Genomic DNA, 24,018 nt, shown 5'->3' on the forward strand with positions numbered 1-24,018 from the left:
AATCTTGCACTCTACCCTGCTGGATACTGTGTTCAGGGACAGGGTATGTGTCACGGGGTGACTATGTTCAGTGGGGGAGGAACGCACACGCCAGGGAATGGGTTTCCCTTGGGGAATGTTTTTAATGTAACACCCAGCAAAATGGCTGCTTCCTGTGCCCGGATGTAAACAGTGACAATCTAGCGATCTAATAGATAAAGCTTCAGGTGTTCGGCGGGAAGAATCTAGGCTGGCGATTGGCACGTATGTTTGGCGGGAGTGCTTTATACAGATGGTACTCAACCAGAATATAATACAGATTTTTTTAACAGAACTGCTTTTGAAATTACGATTGGAATTTTTATAGGCTACATAAGTAAAGTCACTGTATAATATTTGTTCCTTAGTGTAAAATGGAAATGCATGGTAATTTTATTTTATAAATAGGCTATAAGTAAAAAACTATGGTGTAACAGAGTTTTAGAACTAGACAAATCTCTCTGCATCAATAATAGGCTATAAAATGCATTAATAGGCTAATATATACATTTCAGTAGTCCAAGTCGATTCGGTATTTGAACCCGTGTCATCTAAATGATCGTAACGTAAGTTCTACCACTCGGCCATGACTTTACTCGTTGAGAAGTGCCCAAACGTTCCAATGTGTGTTCGCTCACACGAGCGAGAAGCGCCCTTCATTCAAATGAGCGCGCCGCCGTGTTTGTCGAACACTAATTCAACATGCCAGAATAAAACCTGGCTTTAGAACAATGCATAGCGCCACTCGTCGTGGTGTGCCAAAACACTTAATTAAACTTCAACATTTCATTCAAAACAATCTCAAAACGCTTTGCGACATTTTGAAAAGCCGTGTATGCATTACTGCCACTGGAACCATGAACGTAACAGAATGGTTCTGATTTTATTGTTTGAACGTTTAAACATGCCTGTTGCATATCTTTATTTTATATATTTTATATGGTCTATTGAATTAGCTTTGATATAAATGTTTCTATATTATATATCATCTTTTATATAAAAAAGGGCTTACAGTCTTAACATTTACTTTGCTTAAATTCGATACATTTATTTTCAGTAGGACCTAATAAATTTGTAGGGCTGTAATTTCAGTATGCTTTACCAACGCTATGTATTCAATTAAAGTTCCAAGAGGTCTGGTCTGTATTTCCTTCCCAGCGGACACTAATATGCAAGTGCACAGCAAAAATCACAACTTGTGCTTGCTGCAAACGCAAGTTATTTAAGGTGTCTCAACTGTACACAGTCTACTGTTGTAGCCATTAAATAAGCTCATTTAGTTTCATATTTGTTAAAATATTATACTGTTATTTTTTTCCATCTATGTTGAATATGAAAAGTGAACAGCACGAGTAAGATAGGATGCGCAATATATCGAGAGACATGGAGTTGGTCAGACATGATTTTGACCACTTCATTAAGTTTTGTTTTGTAGAAAGCCTTTCTTTAAAGAAAATTTCGTTTTCTAAAAATTGTATCTTAATTTTAATAAATTTTTCATCAACCAATTGCCTGGATTTAATAAATAAGAAGCAAATATAACAGACAATTGCACGTCAACTGGAGCGCATCTCATCCTATTCCTAACTTAACTGAAACTCAGCGTATGCCTCACACACAGACATGAGAAATACATAAAATACACAAAGCTTGAAATGTCTTTAAACGAAATAATTCAAAACGAAAAAAGAAAAAGGCTAGCCTACTCTTTGATTATGTAATCCATTATGTGCATTTCTCTATAGGCGCGTTCACTACGAATATGGCGATCGTCAACTTCATCTTTGCAGCCGACACTGTCAGAAAACACTAGTTTATTAATAAAAATCAATGCACGTGTCACCGGATTTACAAATGCACATCTTGCTTGTTGCACGCACACATATTATGTCTAAATAACGAGATATTATGTTGAAATAACATTATTAATAATAGGCTCTTTTAGAATATTTGATTGAATGCTGAATGTTGCGCTTGTTCAATTTAATAAAATTAAAACTTTAATTGTGATAATTAAAATAATTGAATATGAAGTATTTAGTGGCCAAGTTTTGCTCATTTATTAATAGTAGGCTAGCCTATAGCCTATTATATGCCTAAGTAGGTCATATTAAGACAAGGCCTATATTAAGTTATTTTAGCTGTTATGAGAAAAATAAATCTAATGAAATCTAAAATCTAAATCTAATAAATCTAAAACATTTCTAACGTCAATTCATAACGCCACTCGGCCTGGTGTGCCAAAACACTACATTTTAAACTTCAATATTTAATTCAAAACAATCTCAAAACGCGTTGTGACATTTTTACATTTTTTTAAGCTACATTAAGAGCATTGAAACCAGGATCTTAACTAAAACGCGCTCCGCGTAATCTCTCAAAAATTATTTCTGTAGGCTATATGGTAGGGCTATAGGCCTACCCCATGTAGTTTTTTTTTTTTTTTACAGGACTGCTTTCGAAATCACTATAAATTACTATGCAATTATATCGCTCACGAGAGAGAAGCTCTCTTCATTCATCTAATTCCTCAATAGAATAGTAAAAATATTCAGCGTCATTTCTCCTAATATCGTCTCTATTTTTAACTTTTGATTCTATTTTTTCAGTTCTAAAATTTATTCTATCTTTGGTTCTATTCTGTTGTAGCCTAATAGGTCTATTTATATATATAAAAAAAAAGCCTATTAGGCTTAGGGTTTTATATTTAACCCACTTACATTTTAAAATACGGCAATTGCTGCTGTTTTGCACAATGTCCCTTTGCGCCACCTGGCGGTCATTTCGCGAACGACTTTGAAATGCGGCTGGTTTATTTCTGCCGCGTAATTTCGCCGCGGTGGTAATAGGCATTCTGGTTGCGTACCATCTGTATGTTCATTGTTGCCGACAGTTCAGTGTGCAGCAGACACGGGGGAGAACGCGGCGGAGAAGCCGGCGCCCAGGAATGAGCGCTCGGCCGACGAAAGTGGCAGATGCGGGGGAGAGACCGGCGCCCAGGAAGGGGCGCTCGACCGACGATTTGATCGAGCGCGTTTGGAACGCGAAACCGACAAGGATCTGAAACGAAACCGGCATTTTGACGGGACTGGAATTCGCGATCACTACGGCTGCTGCCGTCGCGTGGACACGGCCCCGATTGTCGGGTTGAGAGGCGTGTGTGACGGCCAGTGACTCCCCTGATCTGTGCGTCATTGTGAGCTTTGCTCATATTCTGGTTTCTGCCAGTTGAAACAAATGCTTTCTAAGGGATTCCCTCGGCCCAACTGCTTTACTGCTCGACTGTTCTGCTGCTCTACTGCCCTACTGTTTTACTGTTTTTCTTCTCTCAACACAGCAGCTAACCAGCCCAGCCCAACTTCAAGGAGACGTTTGCTTGGACACAGTTCATTTGCCTTGGTCACAGTGAGTTTACTGTTTTGAAGTGTCCTGTTCTTAAAGTCTTCACATTGGGAAAGCTTTTGCTGTTTGAAGTGTGTGGACAAGTGCTTTGACGGTTTCGTATTGTTTGGTATGCATCTACAGTTCCAGATAAACAGCCTCCTGTGACCCGGGTGTGTTATGCTGATAACTTGAGCTAATCCTGAGTTTTATAAGCAGTGCTGTGGTGACGCTAATTATCCTTCTACTGTCTGAGCCTCTGCTGGAGAGAACGAGAAACTGCTGTGCTGACGCTAATTATCCTTCTACTGTCTGAGCCTCTGCTGGAGAGAATGAGAAACTGCTGTGCTGACGCTATCCTCCTACTGTCTGAGCCTCTGCTGGAGGGAATGAGGAACTGCTGGTCGAATCCTCCTGGGAGTAATTGCTCACTTTAAAGACTCTTTTAATAATTTAATAAACATAAAACCTTTTGAAGCTATTCTGTGTCGTTCTGACTTTGTGGGAATACGGTTTGCTCCTCAGGGTGGTACGCAAGTTAGGAGAGGCGGCTAGCGCCCCCTGCCTGTGACATATGCATGAATCAACAAAAGACAAAGAAAATCTTTTCTCAGCATATATTGCATTTTTACATAAAACAATTCACCATAAACACCAAACAAACAAACTCAAACGTTAAATACATCACACAAAAAGTAATGGTGTGAGTGGATGAGTGTGAAACGTCTCGTAAACATGTTGACGAATAAAGTGAGCAGTCTTTAGAATGAACAGTCTTATTTGCAAATGGTAGGAATTGATGAAAGGAAGTATTTGTCCTTCTGGTTGTAGCCCGGGAGTCTTTGAATGAAATCCTTGGGCAGTTGCACCCAAGCAAACTCCCAATCCAATACAAAAATCCTCAACAAAAGAAAACAACTCATTAACTTTTTTACAAATTCTTCAACAAATCATACACAAAAGATGAAATATAAGAACTACAAACTCACAGCTGAGCAGCAAACTAAACGTTTCTCAATCCAGGATTATTAGTGAGAACAGCAGATACCATGTGGTTACTCAAACTGAATCAGCTATGTAGTTGATTTATTATTTACATTTGTTTTCCCTTTAAGAATTTGTTTAATGCAGCATCCAAATGTATATATGGTGTTTGGGTTGTTTTCAATAAAAAAAATTGGATTAATATATCATAGAGTTGTTTGTTGTGGTGGTGATTAGACGAGATATATGGTGACGTCACAATCGTACTGCATTGTGGGACATATAGGTGCCTGAAGTGTACATATGAAGTAGACTTACTCCCTCAGTCAAAATCGAGGGAACGAGGGTCTGTCCATCTAAACTTCCCTCGTCCACTTCACGAAGTGGAACACACTTCAAAATGGCGTCGGGGATTCCCCCGAGGGGAAGTGCTTAGGGAAGTTTGCAAGTGCGTGTCTAAAAGTGGACTGGAACGCAGCACATGTGGTTACTCAAACTGAATCTACCCCTTTCTCTTCTACTTCCTCTTTTATCCATAATGAATAGGTGCTACTGGTTTCCCCTAGTGGATGGGATGAACATAGTACTGACAATTAGAACAAGTAAACCATGTGACAGACAGTGACTGTTACAACATAGATACCAGAGAGTCATGTGACCAACTATATCAGAGGTCAGAAATATATCAGCAGTCAGGATAATCACTGGCATGTGACAATAGCTAATGTATTTCATTTAAATAAAGTCACTCAAACTTGCATATGGATGTATATTTTGAGGTAATCACTCCTCACAGTCACAGCCTGTTTTATTAAGTTAGGTGCTATAAATACTATTCAAGTGTGAGATTTTAACCTGCGTTAGCGTGCAGATCTGACAATCCATTCACACAACCGGAGGTGCACATTTCTGTGATTATCCCTTAAGGATAAGTCCTTCTACTGATCTTAAAATATATATATATATATATATATATATATATATAAACAGAGACGACTTAAAGTTATTTTCTGTTGAGATCAACAAATGTTGTGAATAGAGATAAACATCTACTGAACCCGGAACATCCCTTTGATTATGATTAACAATTAACTTGAACTACTTATTTATCTGAAGCAATATAGATAAAGTACAAAAGACAGTAAATCAGGACACTATAAAAGGAACATGAGAGGCTGTGAGGACGACAGAGCAAGAGCTGAAAACAAACATCAGTGAAAAATGATGGATTTAGTACAGCATCAGGTAGATGGAGGACTCAATGAGAATGAGATCAGTCAACAGCTCAGATCTGAGGACGGAAGACAGAATCCACCTCAAACAGACACTTTGAGAGATGAAGCTTCAACTGACAGCCAACAAAACTACCATCTGTTCTTCACTGACATCCATGCAGCGCTGAGAGAACTGACCGCCACCGTTACAGAGCAGAAAGTGAACATCAGAGAACTGACCGCCACCGTTACAGAGCAGAAAGTGAACATCAGAGAACTGACCGCCACCGTTACAGAGCAGAAAGGAAACATCAGAGAACTGACCGCCACCGTTACAGAGCAGAAAGCAAACATCAGAGAACTGACCGCCACAGTTACAGAGCAGAAAGGAAACATCAGAGAACTGACCGCCACCGTTACAGAGCAGAAAACCATCAACAGAGCTTTAGAGACGCGACTGAGGGAACAACAGACGTTTATCCTGGAAGAGATGAACAAGAAAAATGATGGTATCTCACTAAAACATTCACTCTTTTATCAATGATCCTCAAAGTAAAATAACAATTCAATACATTGCGTTATGTAAATGTTAGTGTAAAATTGAGTGTATAATGTGTAAATTGTTTTTATCTATTACAATAAGCAGTTTCAATGTCATTTAACAGAATCTTTATTCCTTCACAGAAATCTCAAATCTTACTCTGGGTCAAGTGGAGGAGTTGAGAAAGGAAAATAGAGGTGAAACTGTGCTTAAATGTTGTTAAGTTTAGTGTATACATTCTCAGTGTAATACAGTAATATATCACTATATTCCTTATGTTTTTCAATATCAGACAGAGAAATAGCTTTTTCAGCTGCACTGATTCAATCTGGCAGTGGAGATTATATTGGTCCTTTTACCACTGAAATCACACTAACCTACAGGAACGTCTTCACAAACATAGGGAACGCCTACAACCCAATTACAGGTAATTATCAATGAAATGAGTCATAAAACTCAGTTTATAGTAATGAAAACCATTCTGCTCCATTCAGACCTCTCTGCAGTTGTGTAATGTGTATAAGAGAATTAGGGGCCGTTTACACAACACCAGTTTCAACATCAAACTGAAAACTTTGTAAGCGTTTTGGCAGCTTGAAAACACAAACTTTTGAAAAAGTTATTTACAAACACTTTGAAAGTGCAATTTTTTGGAAACAATACCGTTATCGTCTCCATGTAAACTACAAAAATGTGAATTTGTGAAAATGGTGATGTCATGCACATGTGTATTACATGATCAGTCTATAGTCTATACTACTATATCTGTAGTGTTTCTTTACAAAAATACCCTATTCACCTGTAGTGTCTCGCCTTAAGCAATCATACAGGAAACATCTGATTCTGTATCTCTTGTTATTTGATTTAGGTGTTTTCACAGCCCCACTGAAAGGAGCGTACATGTTCAGAATCTCTGTACATGGTGTTGGCCCAACTACAGCAGCTGCATCCATTTATAAGAATGGAGAGCGTGTGGTTATGGCATATGCTCGTCAGCCTCAGAATGATTTAAACTCCTCGAATGGAGTTGTGTTGATCCTGGAGGTTGGAGATGTCATCTATGTGAGACTTTGGCCTAACACGAGGATATTTGATAGTGACAATAACCACAGCACTTTCAGTGGTTTCCTATTGTTTCCCTTAAGAGAACAGGAGCTTTGCAGAATGTGATTCCAATAATTCTGAACCTTCAGCGTATGATTTAAAATTAAACTCATGAAGAGTCATTACCATATAAACCTGTATTAATGAGAACTAATGTGTTTGAAATTTGCAATAGATTACTGTATAAAAGTCTGTATGGGACACTATACTCATAAGTCCTAACTGTCTATACATGTAAGTTTGTATAAAGAGTTTCAGCACTGAGACAGACAGGACCCATGAATATCACGTGAGACTCAAGTGTTTTGTTAACCCCTTACCAGACACCCCCCATTTTGGCAAGCAGGGCATAAAATAAAAAGGTTGCTGCTCATAAGTCATTCTGAATAGACACATAATCAACATCTATTTAGAAAACCAACACTTGAGAGTTTACAGTTCAAGACTCAGAATTACTCAGACTGTTATTAATATGGAGATATATAAGCTCAAACATAAAAAAACAAAAATAAAAACAATAATAAAGCTGCAAGCAGCAATTAACAGGGTTCAAGCGTTTTAAGACCTTAATGCCAACTATGCTGTTAAACTCTAGGTCAACCTGAAATGTAGGGCTGACAGCCTGACACCATAGAATACCATAAGCATGCTTACACACACACACACACACACACACACACACACACACACACACACACACACACACACACACACACACACACACACACACACACACACACACACACACAGTATATTTTGTTTTAGATACAGATATTTGAAATATTTGATGGGTAACAAAATGTTTACTGCAAGTGTCCTCAGTAAAACACCATTTTCAGGTTTCACATTACTCATAATGTAGCACAATTGTCAAAACTAATGTTTCAATAGATATGAAGTGAGGCATTTTGATAAAATATGATTGTAAATGTTTTAATGGTGATTATAATGTCTAAATATGAATTATAGAAACACATTAGTGAGTAGTAAGAAAAAAAGACTATTATAACCAGCAGAGGAAAACTCATTAGCTTTCTTTCATTTAAAAGTGTCTGTTTTATAAGTGTCAGTTTTTCTCCACTAAACCAAGGCACATTTTCCATGTTAACTCCATTAAAACATTCTTACACACACACACACACACACACACACACACACACACACACACACACACACACACACACACACACACACACACACACACACACATTTTGTTGTAGATATAGATATTTGAAATAAACTGTATAGAAAATTCTTATTTCAAGCCTCCCATTTAAAACATAATTTTCAGGTGTCATTGCAATCATAATGTGATATTGCAAAATACGATGCATAAAATGAAGAATTGAAGAGGTGAATTTTGAAAAAGACATTTGTAATGTTATTTTAATGATTTTTATCAAGTTTAAATATGATTTCAAATGCAAATAATTATTTTATAGAGCAGAATGAGCCTATGAGTGCTGTCCTCTGCTATTGTGTTTTAGATATAGATATTTAACCCCTTTATAGGCAAAGATCGCAGATGGCCCCAGATTATTGTTGTTAAACATCACACTCTTACTTGATCTGGACAAACTTGAGTATCATTAGAAAGATTAAAGACTCAAGCTTTGATATTTGACCACTGTTTATGATAAAACTAAGTTGTAGTGACATTCATTTCTTAATTTATGTCAGGATTACAAAATAATCAATCTGTAATGTATGATATTTGAAATAGAATATCAACACTCATATGAATTCACTCACGTCTACTGTGGTTTATTTGGGAAATCAAAAAGGAAACTGGTCACCATACACATCATTGACACATTTGACAGACCAAAAAAACACCAGTATAAAAGGCAAATATGCGAAACGTGGAAAATATTTAGTGGGTTTGGAAGACAAACCAGGACACAGAATTCCCAAGGCAGGAGTCTTTGCAGAAGCAGGAGTGGGTCGTGTAGCCGCTGAATTGAGTATATTAGAGGTAGAAGCCAAAGGCCCGAATGTTTCGGCTGGTGCTGAAGCAAGTTCGGCTGGAGCTGAGTGATGGCTCGTGCTGAAGTTGGAAGTGTTTCAGCAAAAGCTGGCCCAGTTGTCGCCAAACTGGGACTAGGAGTTGACACGGGTGCATCTTTTGGCCTGGGTGGACTGGAGGCAAAATTCCTGGGAACTGGAATCTCAATTGGTCCAAAAACCAGTGTATCTCTCTTGGGTTCAGAAGTGTCATGTTCAGGCATGTAGTCATACAGATAATGAATGCCTAACTAGAATATTAAAATATGTATTTTTGAAATGTTTTAAATAAGCAAATTGAATGCAGTGGTATTAATATTGAACTGAATCATACTTTAACACAGACAACCATTCAGTGTTTTATTTCAAAATTTTATCTTATTATTCATTTTATTTTTGAGGTTTTTGGAAAAAAAACAAATTAACTTGGAAATACTTGTGTTTGGTCATGATCAGGTGAATTTATTGCTCTTTTCTTCAGTACTGTCCTTCCCTTTGTAAAGGGATAAGAAACAGTTCATGTCAATAAAATAATTTAAAAACAATCCCAACAATAAAGTCAATCAAAACCTTTATTGTTGAGTCTGTATTTGTTGAGTCACTGTTATCTAAAGTCAGTACATTATATGTTTTACCTTTAGAACCATTTCAACATCTTGATTGTCGGGGCTGATTTGATGCCAGCTGTCTCCCTTTACTGTAAGTAATTACATCTGTCATGTTTTGCATTTGATAACAGAACATAACATTCATGAGTCCACTGCAATATGCAACTAATATGATTACTCTAGAAACTTTTTTTTCTATTATATTATTATAATCTCTAACCCGACCATTGCTATGTCATCGGCATACTTAGAAGTCATGGTCATTAACCTGCATTTCATTAATGTGGACAAAGAAAATTCTGGATGCACTTGGCTGAAAACCAAAACCAAAAATGACTTTTTTAAAAATAATTATTAAGGAATATGCAGACACTGCAGTCATCCTGGACTGCACGGAGCTGAGGTGCCAGTGTCCTAAATCACCTCTTGTGAAAGTCCCACTGTACTCTCGAAGGGCTACATTTATCTCTCCACTGTACGCTGGTTCCATCAGTGACAAACAGACACAAGTTCTTTGACACAGAAACTCCACTTTAGCTTTTTGATAACATTAATCAGCGATATGCTGCAGCATGTCTCCTGACAAACTATGAAAACGGGCCTTTTGTAAAGGCTAGGGCAAAGAAGCCAGAGTAACACTTGTGTTCTGTGAGAAACACATACTGTGTCTGTAAATAGCTTCTCTCTTTTTTTTTCATTAGAAGGTTCAAAAAAAAAAAAAATAGTTAAACGTTTTTTCAGCCACTTTGTTATAATTGTTGATTTTTAGAAATACATTCAAATGACCAGAGGATGGTTGTTCACTTTTAGAAATGTATAAAATTGACCAGAGAGCGTCTATAGAAATCTATCTAATCTAAATCTAATCAGAATCGATACCAGTAATGTTTATTGTTAACTTTTACAAATGCACTTTGTATATTACTTTTCATGCATTGCTGTACACTGCACAAACTCTTTGAATGTATAACAACTGAACTATGTGCATTTTATATGTACTTTAGTTCATCAGTGCTTTTAAGTCATCAGTAATAAAATAATATTTTCATGCACAGTAAATGTTATTTACATAAATAATAAATAGTTTTAATTTATTTGACTTATGTCTAATCCCCTTCTTCATGTCCTTAGCCATTGTTGGAAATAACTTATTTTAAACGGAGAATGCATAAGTACAGTTATGAAAAAACAAATATGTACCATAGACATTTAAAGATGACATGGAAAAAGTAACTACTAAACAATTTATGGGAACTAAAATTGTAGGCAAACTATTATTATTTATCATTATTTATTTCACTTTACTCATTTAAATAACAGGGGACGCATAACGTGTGTAAAGAAGTGCCAAAACAGAACTAAGTTTCTGTGAATCCCGGTGCTTAGCGTATATATTTAAATATCTATAAATATTCCTACACACTAGTGTTATTTATGGTATATTAAATGAAATATGTATTTAAAATAGCCGTTAGCAGGATTACATGCGATGATTATTTAGGGTATTTGAAGAGGGCAGCGTAATATGATTGTCAGAGTGAACCGGGACATCATCTTCCTTAAAGGAACACTTCGACTTTTTGGGACTTTAGCTTATTCACCTTATACCCCAGAGTTAGATAAGTCCATACATACATTTTTCATCTCCGTGCGTGCTGTAACTCTGTCTGACGCACCCACCGCTAGCCTAGCTTAGCACAAAGACTGGAGGTAAATGGCTACAGCTAGCATACTGCTCCCAATAAGTGACAAAATAACGCCAACATTTTCCTATTTACATGTTGTGATCTGTATAGTCACAGTGTGTACGAATAACAAGGTCACATGAGACACAACCATCTTCTAACCGTATACATACTGGGAACTATATTCTCAGAAGACGAAGCACTGCTACTTCTGTGGAGTGATTTACTCCAATTCTGAGCAAACTCTCTGCTCCTCACCACGGGGCTTCTCAGGCGCTGCGAGCAAATCACTCCGCCCAAGCAGTGCTTCGCCTTCTGAGAATATGTGACCATGTTATTTGTACACGCTGTGACTATACAAACTACTCAGTTCAATGGATTTTTTTTTTCTTTATTATATTTTTATTATTATTTAACGTTAGCCAGTTGGCGAAGAGTTCTTTGAAACGTTGTTCTTCAGTAAAGTTATTTGACATCAAAAAAAGGTAGGCCGTAAATATTTATTTACTGCTGGATCACATTTGGCTATACATTCTCTACTGCATGCTTATGCTTCTCTGTAATGGACAGTCTGTATTACTATTTGTGGGCATAATTGTCAGTGGTGGTAGTTATGTTTGAGGCCTATAATAAAATTTGACCTAGTAGCGTGTATGTGTGTGCGTCTAGCAGAGACAGCGCGCATCAGAGAGCGCACGTCAGAGAGAGCTCAAAGTGATATTGATGTTGATCTGGGGTCGGGTTCGGGCTGAAATATTGCAGACGTTTTCGGGCTGGGGCCGGATTAGGGCTTGAACACCACGGGCCAGGTCTCAGTTAGAGCTGGATGTTTTGCCCCGTGCAGGGCTCTAGGCAGTATGCTAGCTGGAGCCGTTTACCTCCAGTCTTTGTGCTAAGCTAGGCTAGCGGTGGGTGCGTCAAACAGACTTACGGCACGCACGGAGATGAAAATGGTATGTATGGACTTATCTAACTCTGGGGGATATGGTGAATAAGCCAAAGTCCCAAAAAGTCGAAGTGTTCCTTTAATGAAGACTGACAGGCTGTGGATCCAATGAAAATCTGAAACTCAAAAACACACAAACACATACACAACAAAAGACTACCCACACACAACATGCATAATAAGTACAGCGTACATAACAGTGACTGCGTACAGCGGTTAGGAGAACATGGGCTAGTAGACAGCCTCCAGTCTGGTTAAAAGACTATTCTACAGAGTAAAGGGGGGAAAAAGAAGAGTGAATAAGGGAAAACTAGCATTATAGTAGGTAAGTAATTGGTAGCTCTATTAGTTAAATCTGTTGACTTTAGCTATCTTTGTTGCATTATGCCAATGGTGGCACTTTTGGTGGGGGTTTTTTTGTAACTTTTTTTTTTGCCCAAAAAGTTTGCATGCCTGTAACTCATATTAAAGATATTTTAATATCCTTCTAGATTCTGTTTCTTAACAAACTTTTCTTTTGGATTCTTAATTGTTAATGGCCAATATGGTTAATTTTCAGAGATTTAGGGATGTTAATGCAGCTCTATGAGTAAATTGGTACACATTTTCAATGGTCACACATTTCCTGAAGAACAAATAATGTTAAAAGTATCTCGTTTTTTTTTTTTTTTTTTACACAATTGAACTTTTATGAGTGCCATAAATAGTATTTTCCCAAAGTTTATGTGTCTGTAACTCTAAAAGTATTAAAGATTGTCACGTCTTGTTTTGGTTTTGTTTCATGTCTTAATTTGCAGTCTGTCACAGTCATGTTTCCTGTCATGTCATGTGATTCCCTGGCCCTCGTGTGATCCTGCCATGTGCTCCCCTTGTCAGGTTTCCTTTGTTCTCATTGGTTATTTGTGTTCATTCCTTTCAGGTGTGACTTGATAGTCAGTAGTCCTTGTGTGTATTTAAGCCCTCATGTTTGCCTTGCGACTTTGTCACTGGTGCTACAGAGGTTGAAAGTTTTGTAGTACAGGCCAAACAGTTGTAGCACAAGTATAAAATATTTGTTATCATCCCTGAAAACAAACACAAGTAATGGAGTTCATCACTTAAAGAGGCATTGATGTTCCATAAAGTGCACAAAAAATACAAACCATCACAAAAATAGTTTTTAGACAAAAATGGAAGAATGCAGAAACATAACACCTCTTACACATCAACATTACACATCAAAGTAGAACAGATCTGTGGGCATGTTAAGGCCCGTACACACCGGGACGAATTTCGCGCGCGATATTCGCCGACGTTTAACGCCTCGTGACTAAACAAAGGGCGCCAATGTGAGTGTGCACACCGACGCGAAAAACGGCACGCGTAAAAGCGTAATTTTTTTTTCGTTTTTCGTTTTTTTTGGTTTGACGCGCCGCGTCAAAAACTATCCGACCAATGAGATTGGCGCTTTTGCTCACGTGTCTGGAGCTTCTGAAGTTACAGTAAAACACAACTTGTGGGCGCTCAAACACAAAACGGTCTTGCCGAGCACACATACGTAACAGCGAAGAAGATATACGCCAAGTAGCGTCTGCCCATAGACAGACACTGCCGGGAAGAAATGACGAGGAAGATGCAAGGCAAGATGAATGTAGAGCTGCTGGTCTCGTTGGTGTCGGAATAAAGAACTATATGACAAACGCGACAGCGACTACAAAAATCTTGTTAAAAGAGAACTGTTATGGAGTGGTATTGCAGAGTATAGACTGTTATGGAGTGGTATTGCAGAGTATAGACTGTTATGGAGTGGTATTGTATTTCTGTTTTACATTAAGCGCCATCTAATGTCAGGGAATGAATTTGCATGTTCACTCGGCTCATCGTCAGCGAAAAACGCTTGGGTGTGAACACAAAAAACGCGTTGAAAAACGCTGGCGAATAACGCGCGCCGATATTCGTCCCGGTGTGTACGGGCCTTTATCCTTTTAAAAAATGCTGTTACCCATCACAAAGGGGTGGTCTATTTTAATCTTTTCTGGAGCCTCCTTGCACCAGCTACAAAACAAGAGCGTAGAAATTATGGGCACGTTACTTAGGAATTGTGGGAAATGGAGTTGGACAAAATGACTCAATGTAGCCGGGACACAAGTTTTAATCACACAATAGACTACAACTACCAAGTATAATAGCAGTGCGCCATCAATCTCACACACAAGCACAACAACTTCACACTATTAAGCGACTGTCATGAACATGTAAAACTGTATCGCACACGTGCCACAGTGGTAAATTTATTCATCGCACAGACGTGTGCATATCGATATGAGCATATATGTCGCACTGTACAGCCCTGTAAACGAAACTGCATATTTTTCAATTAAAGATAACTTATATGGGCTGCTTTTGGAGCTTGAGACTAGGTCCAAGAATACCTTAAATGTAAAATGTTTTTCTCTATTTAACAACATTAACTTACAATAGTGAAAACGACCTCTCTTTTTGATCACGTCTTCCCTCAGGTAGATTGCATGTTTTCTTACGTGGCTGAATGTTGGACTCATGAACAATAATCACGTTGTTTGCACACACTCAAACTGATTTGCCGAAATCAAAATGAGGACAGTGCAAGAAGGGATTTGCCGTTAGCGCCATTAAACTGGTGGCTACAAGAGATAAGGATGTCGTTCCCACCAGGGGCGTGGCCACAAGGGTGGCACGGGGTGGCAGCTGCCACCCTAAAAATGAGCTTTGCCACCCCATTTGCCACCCCAGATGACAGATTTCGGAATTGGTTTATGGGTGGGTGTCGACTTACCTTTCCCCCATCGGTTTTTATTTAAAAAAAAAGTTTATCTTACTTAAGTCGATCAACTGCGTCACGAAAAGCACTTATCAAATATGATCTATAATTCACAATAGTTTTAGTTTTAAGTCTGATGTCTTCATGAATAAATGAATAAATGTAAATGTTCATGTAGATAAAGTGCATTTCTGCCCTTCAGCAGGCTAAGTGTATAAGGCAGTTTGGAATGAATCAACAGCACGAAGCGCCGGCGCAGTAGCCTAACTGTGTTGGACTCGGAACAAGAATGCTCTTGTCTTGTCCAGAGACGAGTAGTTGTGAGAATCTCCACGCACACGAAAGCAGACTTTTCATTTGAATCGCACATTCTGACAGGTGTAATATGGTATTGAATACATTTTCATTCAAATCGCAGTGATTTCAGGAGACATAGCCAAATCAGCACAATATATTGGAGATCTTAATTTTATAAATGTTTTTAATTAATATATTAAAAGTTTTTTATTTAATTTTTAAATGGTTGACATTTTAGTTGTAACATCTCCGAGATTATCTTGACAACAGACTTGATTGCGGATTAATTACTAATTGATATTAAAATGTAAATGTATCAAAGCAAATAGTAGCCTAAGCAAATGGGTCAATGACGTGGCGTGTCAATTCTGGTGTCCAAAGCATATTCATAATATTAAAAATGTCTACATTTTTAAATGCACTTCATTAAATGACTCAACTTCCCCCTCTTGAATCACTCATGTGAGAATTCATTATAAATAATTAATCTTTAAGGAACTATTGAGCTCAAAAGTCCCAAAATGTCATTCCGGGTAACTGTCCCGGCTTAAAATCTGAATACAAAAATACAATAAAAATGTAAAAAATATAAATAAAAGTATTTAAAATCTACTTGGGCATAATTGTATTGATGTTTTCAACGATACCTGCAAATATAGTTATAATACTAAGCTTATTTAAATTTTTATGACAGAAAGACTTTTGTCCCCAAATTGTGATGCAGCTGATGCAGAAGCTGATGCAGAAGCTAGGGCTGAGTATCTTGGAAAAAAGAGAGCAAGGTATTATAGTGATGATTCAGTGGAATAATAATGTGTCAGTAACAAGCAAACTTGAAATATGAATCGAAATAGGTTCACACTAGCTGCGTTTACATGGACACTTATAATCGGATTGACGGCTCAATCGGACTAAAAAACCTTCATGTAAACACCTTAATCGATCCGATTGAGCTCCATCCGAATGAAATTTCGATCGGATTGAAAGGGGTGGTTTATCCCTTTTGTAATCCGATCGAGAGAACATGTAAACACTTGATGTTTACGAGCTGTTCTTCCTGTTTAATAAAGTGTCATATAAATAAGTTTCCCGTCATTCTAAAATTCTCATTTCACTCTCGCGTCTGTGAAGTGAAGCAGGACAACGTCCCACCAGTCCTTGTTTTGGATTCTCATCCACAGACGTCTGGTTTTGGCTGTGGGGAGGGGCATTTTTACTGCGTGATAAGCAGCACGGCAAAACGGTTAATATGCTCTAAATTATGACCAGAGACGAATTAATATTACATCTGCTTTTTAAAACAAATAAAGAACCAATAGAGGAGAATATTTATGCGCGAAAAGCGGGAAACTCTGTATATTTGTGCAGTGTGCGCATGTCAAAACATCAGATCCGATTTGAAACTTGTGACATATAAACGCGCACATCAATCCAATTACTTTATTTATCATTCATGTAAACACCTTGTTCGGATTCATCAATCGGATTGATTTCATTCCAATTGTGTCCATGTAAACGTAGCTACTCTTTTGCAATAAGCCTAAATGTGTTAGCTGTGTAATGTGTTATTACACATTATACACTATACCCTTGGCCATTGTTTATGAAGCATTATAATTTTACAGATTTACTGTAATATTTTGAAAATATGATTGTAATGAAATTGGTGTGATTACAACCTGCATCTAATACTCATTATTATTATTATTGTGTGTAGCTACTACAAATCAAGCCCAGTTCCCAAAAAGCCTGTTGTACAGCAGATTACCCCTTCTGCTGCAAAGAAGAAAAGGGAGCAGTGGAGGGTAAACCAGAGGAATCGGAGGGAAAGATTAAAGCAGATCAATGAATTAATGAACGACACTCCAGTCTCAATGAATGAGTCTATTCTTGAAGAACCCCAACCCAGAGAGCCAGATGACCCTCAAGAGAATCTCCAGCCACTTGCTTCATCTTCCCCAGAAAGAAATGATGGCAACGTGCGAACAAAACATGCAAACAAAAATAAACTAAAGAATGAAATAGTAAAACTTAAAAGGCAACTTGCTCTGTCAAACAAAAAAAATGAGAAACTAAGAAAACGTCTGCAAAGGGTTAACAAGACAAGAGTAGTGCACGTCAATGAGAAACGGAAGTCACGGGGAGCCAAGAAGTTTGCTGCAGTAAAGAAGGCACAGGTTACTCACTTCCTGTGTAGGGATGAAAATAGTAGACTTCTACCAGGAAAAAAAGACACAGTGACAAAAAAAAAAGAGAAAGTTCAAAGAAGAGTCCTACAAAAACCAATGAAAGAGTTACATTTACAATACAATAAAGAAACACAAAAGGAACTCACACTGTCATACAGACAGTTTGTGCGCTTGCGTCCCTTCTACATAACGGAACCTAAAACAAGTGATCGCAACACATGCGCCTGCATTGACCACGAAAACGTCCAGATGCTTGTGGAGAAACTATTTCAAAGTGGCTTTGTAAAAGTGGCAAGGATTTCAGAGTTGTTGGCATCCATCGTGTGTGATCCTCTAAGAAAGGATTGTATGTATCGTGTCTGTGTTAAGTGCTGTTACAAAGAAGTGGAAATAAATCCTCAAGAACAGAACACCACCACCACATGGCTACAGTGGGAAAGGGTCAAGACCACCTGCGGCGAGAAGGAATTCACAAACTTTGTGAAAAAAACAGAATGTGGAACGTGGCAGGAGCTACAAAAAATACTGAATGAAAAACTTGATCTGCTTGCCAAACATCACTACAACTGGATACACCAGGTTGAACAGTGCAGACAAGTGAAGGAAACCATCAGTGACACAGAGGTAGTGGTCCACATGGATTTCTCTGAGAACTATGCTTGCAAGCTCCACACCGAGATTCAAGCTTTCCATTTTGGTGGAAGTCGTAAACAGGCCACAATTCACACCAGTGTGGTCTACACATCAGATGGGAGTCAATCATATGCCACTATTTCAGACAGCCTACGTCATGATGAAAGAGCTGTGTGGGCACACATTGAGCCAATTTTAAAGAAGTTGAAGGAGCAGAAGCCCACTCTTACAACCATCCACTTCATGAGTGACGGGCCTGTTACCCAATATAGAAATAAGCGCAACTTCTATCTCCTGACCACACTACCGTTTATTTTGGGGTTCAAGGAGGTGACCTGGAATTTCTCTGAGAAAGCCCATGGTAAGGGTGCACCAGATGGCGTGGGTGGCGCTGTAAAGCGCACGGCTGATCAGAGGGTGAAAATGGGAGCAGATATTCAGACACCAAAAGAGCTCTATGAAGCTTTACAGAGCACAGCCTCTGCAATCAAGTACTTTTGGGTGTCAGAAGAGGACATCCTAAAACATGATGAAGCTGTACCGGAGAAGCTGCCTGTTGTGAAGGGCACAATGAAAATTCACCAGATTGTGTCTCTTACCCCTGGACGGTTTAGGCACAGAGAGCTGTCCTGCTTCTGCAGCCGAGGGAAGGGTAACTACTGTGACTGCTTCAGTCCCAATGAAGTGGACATGAATTGCATAGATGTGTGTGAATTACCCACCAATGCTCCAGCAACAACACCACATCTTACTATGACACAAGATATAGTTGGAAGGTTTGTGATTGTTAAATATGATACCCAGCCATTTGTAGGCCAAGTCCTGAGTGTGATGGGTGATGATGAACTTGAAGTGAGCTGCATGCGACAGACAATGGGCAGAAACGCCTTTGTGTGGCCAACCACCCCAGATGTAATATTTTATTACATATCTGATATGCAAGCCATCCTTTCGGAGCCTGAGCCATTAACAAACCGCTCGTCACAACTATGTATCCCAGACTGGGAGAAATTCCAAAACATGTGGTAGTCACATAGCCAAACTCATTGTGGGTGTCCTGAAGTTCATATGGAAATGTTCAAAGGTTCCAATCTTCAGTGTCACAGAACAAAAATGCCTGAAGTTCATATGGAAATTTTCAAAAGTTCCAGTCTTCTCTTCATTAAAAGTGTTGTGAATTCATCTGATTAAATATGTTTGTTACACAAATCGTTATGTGAATGCTTACAATGTCACTTATTCAGTAAGTGTAATTTCTAATGTAGGTAATGTTATTACCAAATCAAATGTTGGTACAAAATGTATGAAATATGTTAAGTATTAAATGTTTTATTATAAAATGTATGAAATGCTGTTGCATTTAAGTGTTGGCTGAATTAATCAGTTTACATAAAAAAATGTTGATTAAAACTTTTTTTTAAATCATTAAAAACTTGTCAGTGTCTCTTTGTTTCAAGTTTGAGTGTTGGAAAGAAAAATGATACTGAGGATGGTTTTTATGGTAATCCTGAAAAATATTGCAGAATGTCCTTCCGGCTAACAGTATGTCATTCCGGCTAACAATGACACAGGCAATTAATTTAACCCATATTTGTGTGTTAGATTACACAATTCAGTTTTTTTGTTGAGTTAATGATAAAACAAGTCTTATTTACTTTATTGGAAAACATTTTTAAACATTTTCCAGTTTTTTATTTTATTTGGTTCTGAATTTTGAGTTATCAGCAGCCAAAAATGAGCCTGTGTCTATATGAAATCCCAAATTGATTATATTAATTGTGATTAAAATGTAGTTTTCTGAGCACTAATTGTTTGTTGAGCTCCAAATATGGAGATCAGTACATTTGTATATGCCAACAATGGTAGAAATGTAATTAATTTTAAAATTCCTTACGTTACCCAGGAATGACATTTTCATGGGGAAAAAGATCTGATTCACCAAAAAAAAAGGTTAATTACATTTTGAAATGTATAAATATCATTGCATTACATACACAACACTGTAATAAGTATATAAAGTCCTAAAATTTTACATTTTTGCAAGTTTTATTTCTTTTCACATTTTAAATCCTTATCCGTCATTCACCCAAATATTAAAATGGCAGAGCTAAATAATATTTTTTGGGACAGTGTTCGTCATATAGTGATGTCACTGGCTTATCTTCACCTCTTCCCCACTCCTTAACTTTTTCGCCAAAAATACCACATGTGGCAGGCCCGTGACCAAGCTTCAGCTAGAAGTTTAGTATGATTTCTCCTTTTGATGCAAAGAAGCAGGTAAATTCGATCATGTGTCTATCTTGTTAATCTAAAAAAGTTACCTGAGTGGTGGCTATGTTACAAGTTATGTATATTTTCAATCAATGCACTAACGTTAGCTCATTACATTACTAAGGCTTGTCCGTGACACAAATGTTTTTTTTGAAGGGACAAGTGAAAGAAATGTACTTGCCTGACGGACAAGTAGACTGATTAAAACTTCAGTGACAAAAAATAACTAGGAGAAACGTGAGAATGGCTCTGATTTTATTACATTCATCGTAAACAGCGATTAATAGGCCTAATGGATAAGTTATTTCTGGTAAATCTGAGGCCAGAGCTGCCTGTCTCTTTTTGAGCGACTTTAGTGGAGAAATCGAAACAAATGAGCAGCACCCAAGAAACTCACAGAAGAAACAAATTCAAAATGTTGAGTTTATTATTAATAACATATGATACAGTTATGCCGAATATTATCACGATTGCAAATATAACATTGATTGAAGTTAAATGTTCAAGTATTTAATATTAAGTTAATTACATTTTAGACACATTATTGACTGTTTTTGTTCTATTTTACCAACGAAAATAGTTCCAAATAAAGAAAAGCAGCACTCAACAGTGTTTTACTAAATGATTCAGCGTTTTGAACGAATCGGTTGAATCAATGACTCAGTTATTAAGTGACGTGCTGCCACCTACTGGCGGTTTAGTTTCATATTTAAAGTGTAAGTTGCAGGTTAACCACCACAGCCAATTAATGTGTAAATTAAAGTGCTCTATATGTATATATTTAATTATTTCTGTCTTAAAATGCGTTAAAATAACATTTATTGGGGTTTCTTCAAAGGTAGCGTGTTTTTTCAGTAACTGGTGATGACGTCATAAGAGGAACTTGCAACCCATACTCTGCTAGATTCTTACTGTATTATGGCTATTTGGAGAACGACTGAGGATGTGGGAAACCATCAAATTCTTTATGGACCACAGCCCTACAATTTTATCAATGCTTGGTGTGAGGAGAATGAGTGGAGGGTTGGCCAGGTGTCCTGGTGAGTAGCTACGTTAGAGCTAGTCTAGGCTAGCCTGGTGCAAACTTAACCCGGATAATATACAGATGGTGGACAACCAGAATGCCTATTACCGCCGCGGCGAAATCACCGCGGCAAAAATAAACCAGCCGCATTTCAAAGTCGTTCCCGAAATGACCGCCAGGTGGCGCAAAGGGACATTGTGCAAAACAGCAGCAATTGCCGTATTTTAAAATGTAAGTGGGTTAAATATAAAACCCTATGGCCCGGTTTCACAGACAGGGCTTAGATTAAGCCAGAATTAGGGCTTAGTTTAATTAGGGTATTTAAGTAGTTTTTATAACCGTGCCTTAGAAAATAAAATTACTGGTGTGCATCTTGAGACAAGACAATGGCACTGATGTATTTTAAGATCTGTCAGTGCAAGTTACTTTCAGTTAAAACAGCTCAAACATGCATTTTAGTCTGGGACTAGGCTTAAGCCTTGTCTGTGAAACTGGGGGTAAGCCTAATAGGCATATTGTTCATATATATAAATAGGCCTATTAGGCTACAACAGAATAGAACCAAAGATAGAATCAATTTTAGAACTGAAAAAATAGAATCAAAAGTTAAAAATAGAAACGATATTAGGAGCAATGACGCTGAATATTTTTACTATTCTATTGAGGAATTAGATAAATGAAGAGCTCTCGTGAGCGATACAATTGCATAGTAATTTATAGTGATTTCAAAAGCAGTCCTTAAAAAAAATAATACATGGAGTAGTGTGGCATAATTTTTGAGAGATTACGCGGAACGCGTTTTAGTTAAGATCCTGGTTTCAATGCCCTTTAATGTATATAGGCTAGGCTACTGCTTTAAAAAAATGTCACAACGCGTTTTGAGATTGTTTTGAATTAAACATTGAAGTTTAAAATGTAGTGTTTTGGCACACCAGGCCGAGTGGCGTTACGCATTGTTCAAAAATCAGGTTTTATTCTGGCTTGTTGAATTGGCGTTAGAATTTTTTTTTGATTTATTAGATTTAGATTTTAGATTTCGTTAGATTTATTTTTCTCATAACAGCTAAATAACTTAATATATGCCTTGTCTTAATATGACCTACTTAATATAGGCAATAGGCATATATATAGCCTATATAATAAATTAGCAAAACTTGGCCACTAAATATTTAATTTTCAATTATTTTAATTATCACAATTAAAGTTTTAATTTTATTAAATTGAACAAGCGCAACAATCAGCATTTAATCAAATATTCTAAAAGATGTTTATTTCAACATAATACTTCGTTTTTTCGACATAATATGTGTGCGTGCAACAAGCAAGATGTGTATTTGTAAATCCGGTGATGCGTGCATTGATTTTTATCAATAAACTAGTGTTTTCTGACAGTGTCGACTGCAAAGATGAAGTTGACGATCGCCATATTTGTAGTGAACGCACCTAGAGAGAAATGCACATAAAGACATAATCAGAGAGTAGCCTTTTTCTTTTCGTTTTGAATTATTTCGTTTGAAGACATTTCAAGCTTTGTGTATTTGATGTATTTATCATGTCTGTGTGAGGCATACGCTGAGTTTCGTTAAGTTAGGAGGATGAGATGCGCTCCAGCTGACGTGCAATGCAAGTGACCGCGCGGGCGCCTCCATGATTAGTGTCTGTTATATTTGCTTCTCTTACTTATTCAATCCAGGCAATTGGTTGATGAAAAATTGATTAAAATTAAGATACAATTTATAGAAAACGAAATTCACTTTAAAGAAAGGTTTTCTACTAAACAAAACTTAATGAAGTGGTCAAAATCATGTCTGACCCACTCCATATCCATCTCTCGATATTATGCATCCTATCTTACTCGTGCTGTTCACTTTTCATATTCAACATAGATGGAAAAAATAACATTATAATATTTTAACAAATATGATACTAAATGAGATTATTTAATGGCTACAACAGTATAGTAGGCCTATAGACTCTATTTGTACAAATTGCTGCACATTAATTTAATTAAATGAAACCTTGTAACGAATTCACACTGTAGGGTAGACTGTGTACAGTTGAGACACCTTAAATAACTTGCGTTCGCAGCAAGCACAAGTTGTGATTTTTGCTGTGCACTTGCATATTAGTGTCAGCTGGGAAGGAAATGTAGAGACTTGGAACTTTAATTGAATACATAGCGTTGGTAAAGCATACTGAAATTACATCCCTACAAATTTATTAGGCCCTACTGAAAATAAATGTATCGAATTTAAGCAAAGTAGCCTAAATGTTAAGACTGTAAGCCCTTTGCTTTTTTACGTAGCCTATAAAGGACTCTTATAGCCGACTTTGTGTTAA

At 37.4% G+C, this 24,018-nt stretch overlaps 1 protein-coding gene across 1 annotated transcript in view; it reads left to right on the forward strand.

Annotated features, from left to right (window-relative positions):
• The first annotated feature begins 5,551 nt into the window (after window positions 1–5,551).
• Window positions 5,552–24,018, forward strand: part of LOC309496085 (uncharacterized protein) — a 26,277-nt gene continuing 7,810 nt past the window's right edge. The window contains exons 1-3 of the mRNA XM_082166042.1: window positions 5,552–6,106; window positions 6,282–6,335; window positions 6,431–6,565. Coding sequence (XP_082022168.1) covers window positions 5,605–6,106; window positions 6,282–6,335; window positions 6,431–6,565 — 691 coding nt within the window. The 5' untranslated portion in view covers window positions 5,552–5,604. The remainder of the gene's footprint in view (window positions 6,107–6,281; window positions 6,336–6,430; window positions 6,566–24,018) is intronic.

Source organism: Leuciscus leuciscus (genome assembly GCF_965113295.1).
Source record: "Leuciscus leuciscus genome assembly, chromosome: 4".
Lineage (NCBI taxonomy): Eukaryota > Metazoa > Chordata > Actinopteri > Cypriniformes > Leuciscidae > Leuciscus > Leuciscus leuciscus.